This window comes from Eptatretus burgeri, chromosome 7, assembly GCF_056783735.1.
Source record: "Eptatretus burgeri isolate ZD-2024b chromosome 7, Ebu_testis_v1, whole genome shotgun sequence".
Taxonomy (NCBI): domain Eukaryota; kingdom Metazoa; phylum Chordata; class Myxini; order Myxiniformes; family Myxinidae; genus Eptatretus; species Eptatretus burgeri.
In genome coordinates, this window is record NC_140967.1 from 86,110,172 (window position 1) to 86,129,553 (window position 19,382).

At 47.2% G+C, this 19,382-nt stretch overlaps 4 protein-coding genes across 6 annotated transcripts in view; 2 read left to right on the top strand and 2 right to left on the bottom strand.

Annotated features, from left to right (window-relative positions):
* The window catches only part of WDR74 (WD repeat domain 74), a 68,606-nt gene extending 66,937 nt beyond the window's left edge, over window positions 1-1,669 (bottom strand). Inside the window, exon 1 of the mRNA XM_085889387.1 lies at window positions 1,539-1,669. Coding sequence (XP_085745513.1) covers window positions 1,539-1,596 — 58 coding nt within the window. The 5' untranslated portion in view covers window positions 1,597-1,669. The remainder of the gene's footprint in view (window positions 1-1,538) is intronic.
* CNIH4 (cornichon family member 4) lies at window positions 1,614-15,251 on the top strand. Of its 2 annotated transcripts, none has more exons than XM_085889390.1 (6): window positions 1,614-1,750; window positions 1,849-1,977; window positions 4,228-4,296; window positions 6,351-6,463; window positions 14,287-14,427; window positions 14,527-15,251. In XM_085889390.1, the coding sequence occupies exons 2-6, from the start codon at window positions 1,906-1,908 to the stop codon at window positions 14,552-14,554; spliced, it is 423 nt and encodes a 140-aa protein (XP_085745516.1). In that variant the 5' UTR covers window positions 1,614-1,750; window positions 1,849-1,905; the 3' UTR covers window positions 14,555-15,251. The 2 variants fall into 2 exon arrangements, with proteins under 2 accessions (XP_085745516.1, XP_085745517.1); XM_085889391.1 differs by having other exon boundaries at window positions 1,724-1,750; window positions 4,167-4,296.
* On the top strand, window positions 2,047-4,057 carry LOC147023674 (uncharacterized; the record flags this gene model as incomplete). The annotated part of the gene is made up of 2 exons (XM_085887159.1): window positions 2,047-3,345; window positions 3,464-4,057. Coding segments are annotated over 2 exons (1,893 nt in total), but the record flags the coding sequence as incomplete, so codon positions are not given.
* WDR26 (WD repeat domain 26) overlaps window positions 15,017-19,382 on the bottom strand; it is a 92,615-nt gene continuing 88,249 nt past the window's right edge. For both annotated transcript variants that reach the window (XM_085889386.1, XM_085889385.1), the window contains 2 exons: window positions 16,269-16,451; window positions 15,017-15,526 (listed from right to left, as the gene is read on the bottom strand). In XM_085889386.1, the coding sequence (XP_085745512.1) occupies window positions 15,501-15,526; window positions 16,269-16,451 (209 nt within the window). In that variant the 3' untranslated portion in view covers window positions 15,017-15,500. The remainder of the gene's footprint in view (window positions 15,527-16,268; window positions 16,452-19,382) is intronic.

Genomic DNA, 19,382 nt, shown 5'->3' on the forward strand with positions numbered 1-19,382 from the left:
TGTACACGTAAATGTAACTGTAGCTGTACACGTAAATGTAACTGTAGCTGTACACGTAAATGTAACTGTAGCTGTACACGTAACTGTAACTGTAGCTGTACACGTAACTGTAACTGTAGCTGTACACGTAAATGTAACTGTAGCTGTACACGTAACTGTAACTGTAGCTGTACACGTAAATGTAACTGTACACGTAAATGTAACTGTAGCTGTACACGTAAATGTAACTGTAGCTGTACACGTAACTGTAACTGTAGCTGTACACGTAAATGTAACTGTAGCTGTACACGTAAATGTAACTGTAGCTGTACACGTAAATGTAACTGTAGCTGTACACGTAAATGTAACTGTACACGTAAATGTAACTGTACACGTAAATGTAACTGTAGCTGTACACGTAACTGTAGCTGTACACGTAAATGTAACTGTACACGTGAGTACACGTAAATGTACACGTAAATATGTACACGTGAGTGTACACGTAAATGTACACGTGAGTACACGTGAGTACACGTAAATATGAGAACTGTAGCTGTACACGTAAATGTAACTGTACACGTAAATGTAACTGTACACGTAAATGTAACTGTAGCTGTACACGTAACTGTAACTGTAGCTGTACACGTAAATGTAACTGTACACGTAACTGTAACTGTAGCTGTACACGTAAATGTAACTGTACACGTAAATGTAACTGTAGCTGTACACGTAAATGTAACTGTACACGTAACTGTAACTGTAACTGTAGCTGTACACGTAACTGTAACTGTACACGTAAATGTAACTGTAGCTGTACACGTAAATGTAACTGTACACGTAAATGTAACTGTAGCTGTACACGTAAATGTAACTGTACACGTAACTGTAACTGTAACTGTACACGTAAATGTAACTGTAGCTGTACACGTAAATGTAACTGTACACGTAAATGTAACTGTAGCTGTACACGTAAATGTAACTGTACACGTAACTGTAACTGTACACGTAAATGTAACTGTACACGTAAATGTAACTGTAACTGTACACGTAAATGTAACTGTAGCTGTACACGTAAATGTAACTGTACACGTAACTGTAACTGTACACGTAAATGTAACTGTAGCTGTACACGTAAATGTAACTGTAGCTGTACACGTAAATGTAACTGTACACGTAAATGTAACTGTAGCTGTACACGTAACTGTAACTGTAGCTGTACACGTAAATGTAACTGTACACGTAAATGTAACTGTAGCTGTACACGTAACTGGAACTGTACACGTAACTAACTGTACACGTGACCCGAGGATACAGAAAGTATGAAACCAGTGGAAGCAAAACAACAGCGGATCTTAAACTCGGGAGAAATGTCGAGGCTCATATGAGAACGTGTCCTGGAGGAATAAAGAGGTATTTTCATCATCCCGACATTGTTCAGTGTTGTCTGGGAATGACATGATCATAACGAGTAGAATTAGGAAAACATAAACTGTGGGGAAAGTGGTTCTTATGAAAACAACAAAAACAACAACTGATGATTTCATCGCTTCACATTTCACCTTTTAAAAGTCCCGTTTGTGCCCCAAGCCACACGTGCTGCACCGAAGGCTGCGCCATGTTACCGGAAGTAGAAAGTTGTTTTTCTCATTTTCTCCTCCTCTTCCGTTTAACACCGGAAATTCCTTCGCAGTCTCAACGGAAACGGGTTTGCTTTCTGTGAAGCGGGAAAAAGGACAAAACGATACTGTACTGGGTTATCGTTCATGAGAGGGTGTGTGTGTGTGTGTGTACTAATCATGTTTTACAATGTTTATGTGAATAATTATAATCATACAGGAACAGGAAAGGTTGGTTGACGTTGTTCTGCAGGACTGAGGAGAAGAATTGAGATTCGAAAGTGGGAAGAGGAAGTTGACTGCGAGAAACATGGCAGATACCATCATCTTCATCTTCTCCCTCCTCGACTGCTGCTTCCTCATCTTCTTGGCTGTTTATTTTGTATCTTTTGTTCCACCATCTTCGCATTTACAACTCCAACGGAATTTTGTCCTTTCCTTCTACTAAAACGCACGTCACCCGCACGTCCCCACGACCCGCACGTCCCCACGCCGCACGACTCAGCCATCCCCACGACCCGCACGTCCCCACGCCTCACATCCCAGCCGTCCCCACACCTCACATCCCAGCCGTCCCCACTCCTCACATCCCAGCCGTCCCCACGCCTCACGATCCGGCCGTCCCCACTCCTCACATCCCAGCCGTCCCCACGCCTCACATCCCAGCCGTCCCCACACCTCACGATCCGGCCGTCCCCACTCCTCACATCCCAGCCGTCCCCACGCCTCACATCCCAGCCGTCCCCACACCTCACGATCCGGCCGTCCCCACTCCTCACATCCCAGCCGTCCCCACGCCTCACATCCCAGCCGTCCCCACACCTCACGATCCGGCCGTCCCCACTCCTCACATCCCAGCCGTCCCCACGCCTCACATCCCAGCCGTCCCCACACCTCACGATCCGGCCGTCCCCACTCCTCACATCCCAGCCGTCCCCACACCTCACATCCCAGCCGTCCCCACACCTCACGATCCGGCCGTCCCCACTCCTCACATCCCAGCCGTCCCCACACCTCACATCCCAGCCGTCCCCACACCTCACATCCCAGCCGTCCCCACACCTCACATCCCAGCCGTCCCCACGCCTCACATCCCAGCCGTCCCCACGCCTCACATCCCAGCCGTCCCCACGCCTCACATCCCAGCCGTCCCCACGCCGCACATCCCAGCCGTCCCCACGCCTCACATCCCAGCCGTCCCCACGCCTCACATCCCAGCCGTCCCCACGCCTCACATCCCAGCCGTCCCCACACCTCACGATCCGGCCGTCCCCACTCCTCACATCCCAGCCGTCCCCACGCCTCACGATCCGGCCGTCCCCACACCTCACATCCCAGCCGTCCCCACACCTCACATCCCAGCCGTCCCCACACCTCACATCCCAGCCGTCCCCACACCTCACATCCCAGCCGTCCCCACACCTCACATCCCAGCCGTCCCCACACCTCACATCCCAGCCGTCCCCACACCTCACGATCCGGCCGTCCCCACACCTCACATCCCAGCCGTCCCCACACCTCACGATCCGGCCGTCCCCACTCCTCACATCCCAGCCGTCCCCACGCCTCACCTATCCGGCCGTCCGCACACCTCACATCCCAGGCGTCCCCACACCTCACATCCCAGCCGACCCCACACCTCACATCCCAGCCGTCCCCACACCTCACATCCCAGCCGTCCCCACACCTCACATCCCAGCCGTCCCCACACCTCACATCCCAGCCGTCCCCACACCTCACGATCCCAGCCGTCCCCACACCTCACGATCCGACCGTCCCCACTCCTCACATCCCAGCCGTCCCCACGCCTCACATCCCAGCCGTCCCCACACCTCACGATCCGGCCGTCCCCACACCTCACATCCCAGCCGTCCCCACACCTCACGATCCGGCCGTCCCCACTCCTCACATCCCAGCCGTCCCCACGCCTCACGATCCGGCCGTCCCCACACCTCACATCCCAGCCGTCCCCACACCTCACATCCCAGCCGTCCCCCCACCTCACATCCCAGACGTCCCCACACCTCACATCCCAGCCGTCCCCACACCTCACATCCCAGCCGTCCCCACACCTCACATCCCAGCCGTCCCCACACCTCACATCCCAGCCGTCCCCACACCTCACGATCCGGCCGTCCCCATGCCTCACATCCCAGCCGTCCCCACACCTCACGATCCGGCCGTCCCCACACCTCACATCCCAGCCGTCCCCACACCTCACATCCCAGCCGTCCCCACGCCTCACATCCCAGCCGTCCCCACACCTCACATCCCAGCCGTCCCCACGCCGCACGACTCAGCCGTCCCCACGCCGCACGATCCGGCCGTCCCCACGCCGCACGATCCGGCCGTCCCCACGCCGCACAACTCAGCCGTCCCCACACCTCACATCCCAGCCGTCCCCATGCCGCACGATCCGGCCGTCCCCACGCCACCAACTCAGCCGTCCCCATGCCACATGACCCTGCTGTCCCCACGCTGCTCCGCTCAGCTGTCTCCATTTCACCCCCTCCCCTGTCCCACTCATCTTTTTGCCTGTAATACTCGTGTTTGTAAAATATTTATCTCCAGACAACACAAGAGAGAAGTTTGTTTCGGCTCTTGTGCTGTCGTCGGTCCTTGACAAGTCCAGGTGATTGCCTTTTCTGATTTGGAATGCGACTTCTTGAACGTCACGGCTTGCTGTTCTCGACTCAACAAGGTAATTATACAAGTTAAAGTTGGCAGGTGAGGCTGCACCTTTGCTGTGGTTCCACCATTCCCAACTCGTTGAGTTAACATTGGCAATGTTACACACACTCTCAGTAAAGAAATAAATATTCCTTTTGTCAACAATCCTTTTCCTCGTTGTAATAGGTTGTAGTTTTCCTGGCGGTCGGGATATGTGGCGTATTGAAAAAGAAACCTGCTTTGGGACGAAAGATATGCCAAAGTGATTTGTGGAGACAGGATGGTATTTCTATTTTTGATTATCTCACCAATTGACAGAAATTGTAATCGTTTACAACTATACTCACAATTTAAAGGACCAAAATGAAAACTTCACATCAAATGATGTTGGAAAAAGTCCATTAGTTTGATGCAAGACCATTGGTGTTCAGTAATCCTGGCAAAAGCAGAAATGTGTGTGTTTCATATATTGGAGGTTACATAACACCACGGAGCTGGTCACCGGTCTTTGAGGCTCATCCGGTATCCACTTCTGGCATGGATCATAACATCGTCGTATGTTGGAATGCTGCAGTTGAGGGTGGAATAAATCGTGGTCCAGTTGGTTGCACTCCCGCCAAAAAGCATCTCTTATCGTGCGTCTCACTCCGGTGGTCGATCGTGTTCCTCACGTGCTCGATGGGATTTGAGTGAGTTTGCCAATTTGGAGAGAAAGGAGAGAGTTTGCCAAGTTACTGCTCTGGTTGTGTTTTTGTCGATCAGGATAGAAATCATGATCACCAGCGAAAGGATTGGAAAAAGAAAAAGACCAAACGGGGACCTGTCGCGCATCAAGTCAAATTACCATTTCTAAATGCTTGGAGGTGTTTCCACCGTGGCAGTTACTCCGTGATCTACCACTGTACCACCACCGTGATTATCTGATGCTGCCAATGTTCTGTGCATCCAGCCACTCGCATCATCTGTGAAGAAGAGCATTGACCTGGTAACCAGGAAGGCTATCGTGTACATGATTGTCCCCAATCCAACCTCGCCCCCTTGCTGTGATACGGTCAACGGGATACAAAAGATTCTGGAGGGTTGTCAAAAGGTGGACCAGATGCAAACCCATCCCATTAGGCACTGAACAGTAAATGATCTTCCTATTAGGTAGTGGAGCATGCCCAATCTTTACTGTCTTCTGGATGGCTCATCCTACCACCACCCTTTCTCAGACTTCAACAATCATGACCTGTTTCTCAGTGCTGGCAGGATAGCCTTGAGGTACGTACACTCAGCTCTCAAGTCTTGGTTCGAATCCCGTCCCAGCTACAAACTGTCATCCTGCAATTTCACAGGCAGGGTGATTCAATGTATGTGCCGTCCCTCGGATGGACGTTACTGTGTGCCTCATCTGCTAACATAAGCTTGTGGACGTTAAAGATCCCTCGGTGTCCTTCGCAAAGAGTATGCGAGCTATCGCCGGCACCATGGACAAATTTCAACTCTAACTTGCAGGGGCACTGCCGCGCACCAGCAAAATACTGACGCTAACTCGCAGCCACGTGCTACAAACAAACACGATGATCCCTCTCTCGCACAAAAATGATCAATTTCTTTCAAATTCCCCTACGGTCGTCGTGTACTCTCTGACGGGATGAGTGTAGACGTCACGCACTTACCTTCGGTATTTTTCGTCCTTCGATTCTTGACTAGACTATAAACTATTGGATCGGTGCTTCACAGGCTGGCCGTTGCATCACAAAGTACGCCATCCCTCAAAAAGCGTGACGTTAAGCTGGGTGTCCCATCTGCCAGCATTAGATGGTGGCCTTTTAAAGAGCTTTTGCGAAGTTCGATGGAATGCATACTCATTGGGTGATATCCAATGGCTCGGATAGACCCGTGCGAACAAGTGTTGGACGTTGAATTGAAGAGATTAAATGAAAGAACGTGCACACTACGAGTCAATCGGTGCTTGTGAAAGCTTCACCCAGCAATCCTATTAACGTACGTGCCAATGAGCTGCTTATTTCCAGAGCGTGGGAAGAAAACCAAAATGCTCCCAGACAATGTGGTGCTGATGTGGATGTTCTTCTGCTGCAGTGGGTTCTGCCAGAGCTGGTGGCACACACGGGAGTGACGGTCCTCATGTTAATCACAATGCACTGGCTGGTCTTCCTGCTCAATGTCCCGCTTGCTGCCTGGAACATTTGCAAGTAAGTCCAACACAAAATACTCAGAAATAGCTTCATGTGGCATTACTTGTGAAACGTTCACTTGCACCTGCTGAATTGATTGGCGTTTTAAGTTCTCATTATCAACAATAAAGTACTGTGAACACATTGTATCTGCAAGGCAAAAATCGATATATTACATACTCAATGACAATATGGAAACGTACCCTGACAAAGGGTAGTTTGTTGTTGTTACCTTGGTTTTGAGCAATCAGCCAATTGGCTTTAAGGAAACTACACAGGTGAAAATACCAAATGAAAAATCCAGGAGAAAGAAGTCAAACAAAATCTTCAACATTAATGCAAGGCCTAGTCATTGTCATAGTCATAATAATGAACTGTCGAATCATTATTATCACACTATAATAGAGCTATGGATGGATGGATGCGGAACTCCGCGGATTGCATTTTTCATACATTAAAATGGGAAAGCTTCAGCGAGAATTAAATTGTAAAGATATGTGTGCGCCCAAAATAATTTCATCACTTCGACTACTGGCCTAGCAGGGTTACGCTTCGATGTTTCCGCGATACCTTTCTTTTGGTTCGGCAACCTAATTAGAGGCCACACCCTCGGCGCCACACCTGGTGGTGATCTTCTGCTGAGTGGGACAGATAGGTGCAGCACCGGCTAACAGAGCAAATCAAGTCGGGATACAACTTCCCGTCTAATTATACTTGTACAGTGTCGGACCAATAAAGGAAAAGACAACCGAGACAGATTGGAAATAACAAGCAGTTATTTGTTTATTTATTTACACACACACACACACACACACACACACACACACACACACACACACACACACACACACACACACACACACACACGAGCAGATTTCACCATAACACATATGCTTACTTACACAAAGGACACATGGCCATCATTCAAACAGGGGAGGAGAAGAAGACGAGAATAAAAACTTGAGAAAAAAAGAAAAGTAGGGTCTTTTCTTTTCTCCCTCACCTCACACAGCTCGACAGGGCTGCGCAAGCCCATATATACCAGAGAATGGGGAAGATGGGCAGTGGCGATGGGTCACACAGCTACATCCCTGAGGTGCCCAGACCCAGCAGGCGAGTCCTCTCCGGTGTCCCAGATATGCCAGCTGCAAAGCAACTCCATTTCTGCTGGGTCCCCGGATCCAGCAGCTCCCCTCGAACCAAACCGCGTTTTGGGCTTTTCCACAATGCCTTCCTCTGCACTATGGGTTTTCTGCTCCTCGCGGGACAAGCTTTAAGTTTTAGGACAAGGCCAAACTATTTTGCAACTCTGTCCCCTTCCTCTTCATATCGCTTTCCCATACAGGACATCACCTTTCTCTCCTCTAGTCTCTTACATTCCTGCCTTCTTCGTCCTCCGAGGATCTCTCTCTCACCCAAGGACGATGACCAGCTCCGAACTTTTTCCTGACAGGATCTCACGTTTTCCATCTCCTCTTATGTGCTTGTCCTCTTCCTCTTCATATGTTGCTTTTTTCCGTCTCGCTCGTGCAAACCTCGTCCTTATTGGTGCACATCTGATGGGGGCAGGTCCACGATGCAGCCTGTGGAAAATACCGTGTCATGCTGAGGGAACTTTCAATGCAGATCCTGGCTCTCCCTTCACACGTCCAAGGCTGGGAAGGGAGCTGCGCCCCCTTCCTCCCTTGCGTGCAAGCATTCATTGTACAGTCCTCACTGTACCCTGCCTGCGATATGTGCCGCACCCCACCGCACACGGAAAAAGCGCCGCACCCCACCGTGCACTGGAAAAGTGCCGCACCCCACCACGCACGGGGAAAAGCGCCGCACCCCACCGCGCACGGGAAAAGCGGCGCACACCAACACGCACGGGAAAAGCGCCGTACCCCACCGCGCACGGGAAAAGCGCCGCACCCCACCTCGCATGGGAAAAGCGCCGCACCCCACCACGCATGGGAAAAGCGCTGCACCCCACCGTGCATGGGAAAAGCTCCGCACCCCACCGAGCATGGGAAAATCACCGCACCCCACCGCGCATTGGAAAATCGCCGCACCCCACCGCGCATGGGAAAAGTGCCGCACCTCGTTCCACGAACATGCATGTGAGAATGGACAGTCTCATGCAGTGAAGGTAATCCAATCGGCCTGAAGGATGAATGTGACCACAGACAGATCAAACGTTCCTGATTAAGCAATACGTGAATGGAGTGAAAACAGAGAGGGATTATGCCGGACCGAGGGACGTCTGAACGTCTGAACGTCTGAACAGCCGTGAGGCCAAAGGTAAAACCGATGGGGTGAAGTCTGCATTGTCGAAATGATGTTTGGTTCAGGGGAGGTAACAGACCGATGGTGTGGAGGAGTAAAGATTGAAAGTAGCAGAGGGGGAGAGAACTGAGTGATGGGGATGAAGGAAGAAAGATTGAAAGGGAAAGGGGGGGAAAAATAACACCAGGGAAATACAAACTAACCAACGCATGCCCCTTGAACAACCCCTTGACAAGGCACCAAGGACTATCTACACATAAACTAATGAAATAACTGATCTTCGGGACTCCTCCGTGTCCATGTGCGCTTTCCCTCGGGGCAAGCCTCCAAAACCGCAACACTATATGTATATATACTCGTTCATTTTTGGACCATGCATGAACTGCCATCGCCCCATTGGTTGGACAGCTGCCCCGACTCCACCCACAACTGTACCCTGGAAAAAAAAAACGTGGCCGCCATTTTGTGAAACCGCAGAGGCCGAAGGCCTCGGGTGTCAGTCCATGTCAATTTTAATTATCCCAGTTATATAACCATGATTGTTTACATATACATATGGGAACATTACATATACAAGTTTTCAAGTCTAAATAATGTCCACCATGTACAGTACTTATGCAGATAAGTAGTAGGCATGTTTTTACTTCTTGTATGTATCCTGGGTTATCTTTATTTTTGTTTTCTTGGGAGCGATCGTGGCAGTGGTCTGTGGCCTATACACCGCCCAAATAAAGGAATGAGCAATCCTTCGTATAATTCACAGGTGTGTGTGTGTGTGTGTGTGTGTGTGTGTGTGTGTGTGTGTGTGTGTGTGTGTGTGTGTGTGTGTGTGTGTGTGTGTGTGTGTGTGTGTGTGTGTGTGTGTGTGTGTGTGTGTGTGTGTGTGTGTCGTGCAAGGATAACATAACCACCCTGGCCGCTCCTGCAGAGAGCAGGTGCTTCTAGTTTGTATAATAAATTTTTTTTGTACTTTATTTGGGTTTTAGCCCAACCTTTCAAGGCTTATTCGTGTGAAAATACAGGAGGCACGTTTTTGCTTCAAGTACGTAATCCAGGTTGCAGTCTATATATATTGTCTTTATACCGCCCAAATAAAGGTATGACAATTTGTGTAATTAGTAAAGATTTTTGTGTGTAATTTTGGTTTCAGCCAAAAGTTTTCAAGTCTGAATAATGAAAAAATATAGGTTTTCCTCCATGTGTGTAATCCAAGTTAAAGGAATAAGCAATATATATATATATATATATATATATATATATATATATATATATATATATATATATATATATATATATATATATATATATATATATATATCTCTCTCTAAAACTCATCTTGTATGTATGTTCCCGAAATACAGCCAAAACGGTACACGATAGCACAAACATTTTAGGGCCACCTCACTTACCATTCTCCTGTGGTGTGCAGTATCAAGTTTCATTCAAATCGGGCAACGAAAAAATTATTAATAAATTAATTCCCGATTCAGGCGAGTACTCTTCGGGAGTATTTGATCAAAGCAAACAACCTCAGCGGTATAGTTCGCTGGAGCTATCTTTGTTTTTTTTTCATCAACCGCTATCACAACGGGAACCCAACGGGTTCACGGGTCATCTCGTGGACTATTAAAAGTCAGCGTCGTCACAGAATAATAAGCATGTTCAATTTGTTGGCACAAAGCATAGAAGAGACTGTGTTGCATCATACCAGAGTAAATTATGATTTAAGCAAACACCCGCATATTTAGTGTTCAAGTCAATCACATTTGATTCTACATGCTCGTTTCAACAATCATGTGTTTCAAGTGCATGTACTTGCTATATCAAATCCAGTCACATTTGTCCTTCATGACTTCCTCACTGTCAGAATCACCAAACCCATTCTCAGAATCAGCTTCCTTGTGGTCTGATACCAGCGGTACCAAATGCTCCCTTCACCCTTTGGTCAATAGAACCACCCGTCTGCCGTCCCTGAAGCCGCCAAGAACAATCTTCTGTCCTACTAGTTCCATCTGGCACCAACGTTCAGTCATCAATGCACAGACATTGGTTTTGTTCTTTGGATTTGCAATACATCTTGGCCACTGCTTAGGAATTGGTGTTGCATGACCTTCAATTTCACCTCCAAGGCCATGGATGCTCCTTGTTTTGCTCGCTTTCCAGCCTTAATCGATTGACAGTGTACTGGTCGAAAACTACAACACGTGTGCATCCATTCTTTCCTAAAGGGGTCGTTATAAGGTCATAGTGTTTGGTAGCCAGCACACCGAAGGTTGATTCACCACCAGCCTTCAACATCTGCACCAAAGCCATGACAACCAGACGTGCTGCTGACATGCTATAAGTCGGTGGCGAGAGGAGAGAACACTACCGAGAGAACACTTTTTGTCGTTTTTCTAAGACGACCATCTGAATGTACAAGAGAGTAAGGAACTGTTGCAAGTTCATAACTGAGGACCTCTGAGGTTTATATCTCTGAACCTTGCAGAGATGAAAAGACATCAAAATAGATCATGGTCAGCAACCAGTTCATGATAGTTTTGCCATCGACAGTCTTCATTACTTTCGTCTTTGCCAGAGTGTCAAATGTATGGATCTTGAGATTTGGTAGGGCATTCCAGAAAACCCCTTTGCTCGTTTTGAGCCTTTGTTCTACAAACACCTTCATCTGTGCTTCACCAACTTGTAGGATTGAAGTCGGCACTTCGCATGACCAAGAGGCATTACCACTCATGTGGCAATGTTCATCAGTGGCAGGGTTTCACCATCATTTTCTTCTCCATCGAATGAAAAAAGGTCGGTAATGAGGCCTATGTGATGGAATGGAATATCTCCATCTTGACACTCACCAATTTCAGCTTTGCTGTTCGGTACAATAAATGTATACGTTCATCATTGGCAAGTGTTATTGGTGTGTCGGGGCAGTCAGTTGGATCTTCCAAGGCTGTCAAAGCAGCCTTCTGGGAAGCAGCATTGATGACATGCAGAGAAATTGAGCTGGAGTACAGCAACTGACAGGGAGCAAATAGCTGGTGGAATACAATGTCTCCACGAAAGTGTTTTTTTTTTTTCCAATCACAATTTAAGTCACTGACCAATATAGAATGCTGTATCCATACCCTTCTCTTTCAACAGGGCCTAGTATTTGGCCAGCAGGAACCCCATATGGAAGGCCTTGCCTGCCTCTATAATCTGGTCTAATTTCTGCAGCTGGTTCACTTGAAGCTGTGGCTTACATCGTTTCCCCATCTCCTTCTTGGATTCAAGAAACTTCAGGTTTGTCTTACTGACACACAAGCAATAGCACGCTTTGTGGTGTTTGGCTTCTGCAGCTACCAGATCATTGTTAATGCCACGAGGTAGGAGTAACATGTCTCAGTCACCCTGTTACTCTGCAGTGTTCAGGATGGTATCAGCAGCTTGAAAAGTCACCATCTCCTTCAACTTCTTGTGCATTTTGTTTCCACAAAAGAGGCACTCAGACTAATCAATGGGAGTTGCTTTGGAGCAGGACACCCTTGACGTCTCAGCAGAACCACAGGAGCCGGCCAGCATCGCTGCTGACAGATGCTTCTGATGGCCTTGGACACGAAGCATGCTTTCGTTGTTGGACAAAGGGCAAATTGTGCACTTGTACATGATTCCTAACACTCAGAATGCCAAAGAACAGGTAGGTCAGAAAGACGATCTATATCTGGTCTGAAGTGATCAGACATGATCATCACTTATTTCCAATGCCAAAATAAGTGTTAAGCAACGACTCTCTTGGTCTTCTCAGTATCTCGTCAGTATCTGTCTGACAGATAATTCAATGATCAAAGTTCATATATTTCTTCCTCTTGAGAGGTGGGAGACTAACACCTGATGCCTCTCCTTTGTCCAGATTGGCCCTCTCTTTTGTAAGCTGGTGATAATTTTCTTCGATAAACAGATGAAACAGCAAATTAAACATATTACTGTAGTGGTATGCACTTAAATTTGGGAAATCATAAATGTGATTTTGGTAAAACATTCCTGTCACGTGATCATTTAACCCCAAGAGACCCCATATCTGAACCATGGTTATATTTCTGGTAGGTGCTATCCTTGTGCATTAAAAGACCAATGCAATGGTACTAAAAACACTGAAATCGGTTGAAAAGTGACAGTTATCAGCAGTTATGTCCCCCCCCCCCAACCCCAAGTTTTTCAGAAGTAACCTGCTACAGACCACCGAGCTTAAAGTCGCTTCCAGATAAAAACTGATACCACAATTTGACCTTGCATACTACCTGGGGTGTTCTCGGAAGACGTTTCTAGCACTCTGTGAAGTCAAAATTTAGAAGTAGCAGGTGTTGAACGGTTAAAATTTTCAGGTCCGTGCTCCTGTACGACTTCAACATTTCAGATATTTAACTTGCACGATTGCTAATTGAAAAGCACACTGGCATAGAAGTCACAATAGACAGGTATCACACCGGATAAGTTCCACTCCCACTGAAAGTATATAGGATTAAGGATTTGTAGTCCAAGTATTTGTAACTCAAGCTTGGTCCAGATAAATGAACATGGTGCTGTCAGATGGTTGGTTGACTAATGGCTCACCCTCTATGTTCAAGGATGGACGATGCTCCAAAATTCTAGCTGGAGGAAAGGAAGCACTGCCCCAAATCCCTTCAACTAACCAGAGGGGAGAGGGACAGGTGTTGAACACGATTCCATTGAGGGGCAAAGGTAGATGCGGAAAGAGACCAGAGTGGTTGAGAGCAGGGAGACGAGGAGTGCCGTCGAGGGCAATCAGAAGGCATTTATTACGTACTATCGAAGAACGAGTCCTCACAGATGAGTCACTTCTCACACTTTGTCAATGGCGTATTGTATTATGATTTGTAATATCCCCCTACCACCATGTGGTGCTACATAACACATTTACAAAGAAATGGGATTCTCTCCACCTTGAAACCCCCACCCCTCCCCATGACTGAATTGTTTTTACCCCCTAAGAGCACTCCCCTGCACACCCCAAGTACAACCACTGCTTTTCAACTCATGCAGTGTGCACGGAAGTCAGACACTTCTCAAATTATTTACAGTGTTCTTAAATAAATGACAGGAATAATTTTTGGTGGTGGCAGCAATGTCTTGATTTCAGACGAGTCCCCAAATCGGTTGTGAAAAGCCAAAGCATAAGGAATTTGCTATTCGAGTTTCTGCCTGCGTGGGAGATCCATGACGAATCCAAATTTGATGTGGTCATGTTTCTAGCTTACATTAGGTGACGAAATCAGCACTCTAACAATTGAACTTACAAGTCCGTCGGACATCAGTTAGAGGAGATAACGGAGTAGAACCGAGTTCGACCCTTTTTTAAGCTGAGAAGATGCTTATCGTTTAACTTATTGCATCGGCTCTGCTGTCTTTAGAGTTTAATGGATTTAGCACATGTGGACCCCTGCCCCACCTTGAAGAAGGGATTACGATGGTTAATAAAATAAAATGAAAGGTCCATTGTTGACTGACTGGTTGACCAGTCATCCCTTGCGGATCAGCATTGCCGGCAGTGTACGGACAGTGTGTGCTTGACATTTATGCAGGTATTTCAGTATTCCCAGTGGAAATGTTGGTTTGTACGACCCGACGGAGATTCACAATCGAGGAAAGTTGAAGTTCTGCATGAAGGAGGCCATGGCAAAGCTGGGATACCATTTGTTACTGTTCTTCATTTATTTATACAGGTAAGACTTGTACAAATTTCCATTCCATTCTAATTAAGCATACTCATACTGAAACAATTAACTTGTGCATCACCTTTCCCCCCCACTCCCCATCCCCAGCATGATCTTCGCTATGGTTAGTGATTGAAGACACATCTTGAGCCAGATATGGAAATGAGGGGAGTGGTGGAGGAAGATTCCTATCGTTTTGTCACAATTCAAAATTAGCAAACCGTAATTAAACTGGACATAATGTCACATGGGATGGTTTATTACACTTTACACATTTACATCTTTCCAAACAACACTTTCTAAACACTGCCTGAAGAATTCAGAACCAGAAATCCAACTCAAGTATCAATTTTACATCCCCTCCCCCAACTCCCCTCTTACCCCCCCCCCCAATTTCTCCTCATCACCATACAAACTTGCATAAAAGCTTTCTTAAAACAAAGGAACAAAGTGTTTGAACAAAAGAAGGAAAAAAAAATACAAAAGCCGAGAAAAGCACAGGAAGCTAGGGCCCGTGAGACAAAATTGGAGAAAACGAAAAGAAAAGAAAAAGCATCTTGCTAATTAATACACCTTTTGTATTGACTGCCTCAAACTGCCAAAAAGTCTTCTTCTCCTTCTTCCCTTTTTTTTTTTTTAAACACCAGTTGTGCAATTTGTAAAAGCACCACGTAACAATTGGTAAGACGGAGGAAAGAATCAAGTTGTGTTCAGGGCAACTTTGAAAATGTTTATTTGTAAACAGTTGATGTTAGAACAAAGCACACTTGTTTGTTCTTTGCCAAACTTGATCTGTAAACTTGCTGTGAATAAAGCTCTTCAGTACATTCCCATTGAAGGCAAGCTTTACTTGTACATGTGCGCGCACAGTACCCGCACGACTCATCTCGTCTGAACAAATACTTCCAAATATGGCAGGGAGGAGACGATGGGAAACCGAAGGTGATGAAAAAGTTGGCATTTTGTAGGACAGGTTGTTTAATTTGTCAACGACAGTCAATAAGCAGTATTGCATTCACCCTCATGGACGGGACAATGGAGCTTCTTGGTACGGTCCCACGAAGCACCGTTTGTTCTTCGAGTCAGTTCTCCATTGTGGACACGACGTCTGGGGAAAAAATAAATAAATCAATCACTCGTTCCGTGGTTAAAAATCTTTTTACTTTGAACCGCACTTTATGTTCGAATAAATGAGCGTGCAACGTGGCAAATCCTTTTTTAAACCGTGTTATGATACGAGTTACCGAACAAGCAACCTCAATGCAGGAGGCCATTACACACCAAGCCTGAAACAATTAACTTGTGTATGTAATCTAATTCTCTATGCCTGGTGTTGGCTTAATGGTTAGGGTGGTGGACTTTGGATCCTAGGGTCCTGAGTTCAAATCCCGCTCAGCTGTTGAATTAATACTAGGTGGGGTAGCTCGGCCAGTCATCCTTCCGAGGTCGGCAAAATGAGTGCCAGCATTCTGGTATACTGTGTTGTAGTGGGGACACGTCCAGGATTGTGCCCAATAGCCAAGGAGGCTGCTTAGGCAGCACCAACGCTCTGCACAGAGTATAGTATGGTCCCAATCTTCTCCTCCAAATTCTCTGAGAAATATCCCCCAATGGCTGCCAACCGATATTATTGTTTGTCCATGCTCTATCCTTTTTAAGTTCTGAGTGTCAAGCAAGGAAGCAACACGTACCATTTTTAAAGTCTTTGGTACGACTCGGCCAGGGTTTGAACCGCTGACCTAGACTCGGAGCGGATGCTCCAACCATTTGACAATCAATCGGTAACTACCAATCGGAATCGATTATCAATTCTCAACATGCAGACCCCATGTGCCCAGGCAAAACCATACCTTCCACGTCTTCCTCCGAGCTAAGTACAGGACCCCAGATGCGCACAGTGCCATCATCGGAGGCGCTGGCGAACATGGAGGGCACCTGGGGATTCCAACTGACGCAGTTCACAGTGCGTGCATGCCCCGATAACACGGCGATGGGCAGCTCGCTCTTACGGTGCCATACGTACACGTTGTGGTCTGCACAGAAAGTACATGGAACAGGCCAAGATGTGTGACCTTTCACCACCACTTTGTTTAACAAAAAAAAACCAACAAGGAACTTGTTGCCTTGGGTTATTTTCGAAACGACCTCAACAATTAAATCTTCAATAAAGTGTCATCATATTCATGTATATTTATACATTACACAAGGCATTTTTACCTGTTGCTTCACTGACGGATTTAATCAAGACAGCAATGTCTTGATTTCAGACGAGTCTCCAATCGGTTGCGAAAAGCCAAAGTAGAAAGAATTTGTACTCACAAACAAATAGTTGTATGTCACAAACATTCCACTCTATTCACTCTATTATTTGTCAATGGTCATCTCCCATCTACTTGGAAGTCAGCCAACATCACCTTCATCAACCATCCTTGCTGCTGATATATGGCATGAGCAAACATCACTTCCGCTTCACTGGAAAGATCAGTGTGAGATGCTTTGATTGGAACCTCCGCTTAAAATGAGTGAAATTAACCATTTTAAAAATTTCAAATTATTCTCACTCAGATTTCAACATCCCTGGACACATATTATCGAGTTCTTTTAAACTTTCTTGACATAACATGATTAGTAATACTGGATACCATAAAACAAAACATATGAACAGAGAGAGAACTTGAGTTTGGTAGTGGGGCTTGTGGAGAAGCAGGGGGGAGTACCGTATTCAACGAAATGGGGTATGTTAAAACTACACGTTAATACAGCATGTGGAGACCACCAAGAGTGTCCATGGGGGGAGGGGGGCGGAGAGACAAGGAGGTTGAGGGTGAGGGCAGGGAAAGGGAAGGCAGCACGAGGGCAGGAGAAGGGAAGGCAGTGCGAGGTCAGGGGAAGGGAAGGCAGCGCGAGGGTAGGGGAAGGGAAGTGATAAAATGCGCCCAAACAGCAACTTTTTTTTTTAACCGCCAAGTTCGAGATAAAACCGGGCAGGAGCATTTAAAACCCACGCCATCTTCCTGGCAAAGGCCTGCCTGAATGCTCGCACATGCAGCGACCTTTGCTCCCCTCCAGTCGGTTCACTCCAAATCCGATTCGTACATGCTACACTGGGGCAGCTGTTTTAAATTCAAAATGGAACCGTCAGTCCCGAACAATCCCATTCACATAGGGGGAGCAAGAGGGAGAGGGGTGGGACAGAGAGAGAAGGAGCGAGCGGGGTGGGACAGAGAGGGAGTGAGAGGGGTGTGACAGAGAGAGAGAGAGGGGTGTGACAGAGAGAGAGAGGGATGTGACAGAAAGAGAGGGGTGAGAGGGATGTGACAGAGAGAGAGAAAGGGGTGTGACAGAGAGAGGGGTGTGACAGAGAGAAGGGTGTGACAGAGAGAGGGGTGTGACAGAGAGAGGGGTGTGACAGAGAGAGGGGTGTGACAGAGAGAGGGGTGTGACAGAGAGAGGGGTGTGACAGAGAGAGGGGTGTGACAGAGAGAGGGGTGTGACAGAGAGAGGGGTGTGACAGAGAGAGGGGTGGGACAGAGAGAGGGAGCGAGAGGGGTGGGACAGAGAGAGGGCGCGAGAGGGGTGCGGGAGGGAGAGGGGTGGGACAGAGAGAGGGAGCGAGAGGGGTGGGACAGAGAGAGGGAGCGAGAGGGGTGGGACAGAGAGAGGGAGCGAGAGGGGTGGGACAGAGAGAGGGAGCGAGAGGGGTGGGACAGAGAGAGGGAGCGAGAGGGGTGGGACAGAGAGAGGAAGCTCGAGGGGTGGGACAGAGAGAGGAAGCTCGAGGGGTGGGACAGAGAGAGGAAGCTCGAGGGGTGGGACAGGGGGAGAGAGAGTGAGGAGGGGGGATTCCAGCAAATGTGACATCTCGTTCAAATGGCACACACAATGATGAATTACCTTGCCTGTGAAACACCAGGATGACAGTTTACGTCTGGGTTAGGATTCGACCCCAGTCGAGACAGCTTCGAGCGAGCGTGCATACCTCTCGGCTATCCTGTCGTGATGCGGTGATTCATAGCTGTGAAAACTGAAAATATTTTTTACTCATTTTAATCATCTAATTTATTGTTCCTTCTTAACTTCGGAGTCGTCTCCAAGGTAAACCACAACACGGTATCGCCATGGATGCTTGTAGAGATCGAAGCTTGAAGAGCGCTCCAATAAAGCCCTCCAACAAAATGGTTGACACTTTTAAAAATGAAACGTTTATAATTTTTTTTTTTTTTTAAATATGTATCTGTCGACGTCGAAGTGGCAGGTCATACAATGAAAGTAAAATCACACAAAAAGGGGAAACGTCGAAATAAAATTGCACATTTTCAGCGAGCGAGGCACCGCATGACAACCCGGGGCCAAATGCAGGCGAGTAGGGATTGAACTTTGTTCAAGTTGATCGATATACTCATTGACAGTTGTGAATGCTTTTGCCATGTATGGCAATGGCTTGGAAACGAACAACCAAGCAGCTTGGATAGCGCTCGTCAAATGGCTCAAGCACTCCAATGAAACAGTTGACAAGGAATGGCTGGCTTGGCAAGCGATAAGTGATTGCGGATCGGTCGTAAAAACACCGTGCAACCGGAAACGCGTGGAATCTCGAGCAATGTCCGAATTGGACAAATGAACACTTTTGTCGCAGTTGGAACAGTAAGCTCAAGTCAAGAAAAGAAGTTTAGATTTAGAAATTTGGCTCAGGCGAAGACATTCTAGAGGTTTACAGCATGTGTGGACATGAAATAAAGCCACAAACGGTGGCATTTCCAGGCATTTATAAGCATTGCAATGTATCCAATTTGTGGGCATGCTGATCGGGCATTTGATGATACGAGTGAGGAAAGTGAAAAGAAAAATAACTATCGTTAAGAAACTGTTGCAGCCTGTTCTGGGTCAAAGCATTGTTGAGCAGCCCCCAAAAAACGGCGAATTAAGACCCGAGTGAAGGACAATGAGGTGACCAAGCATAACGA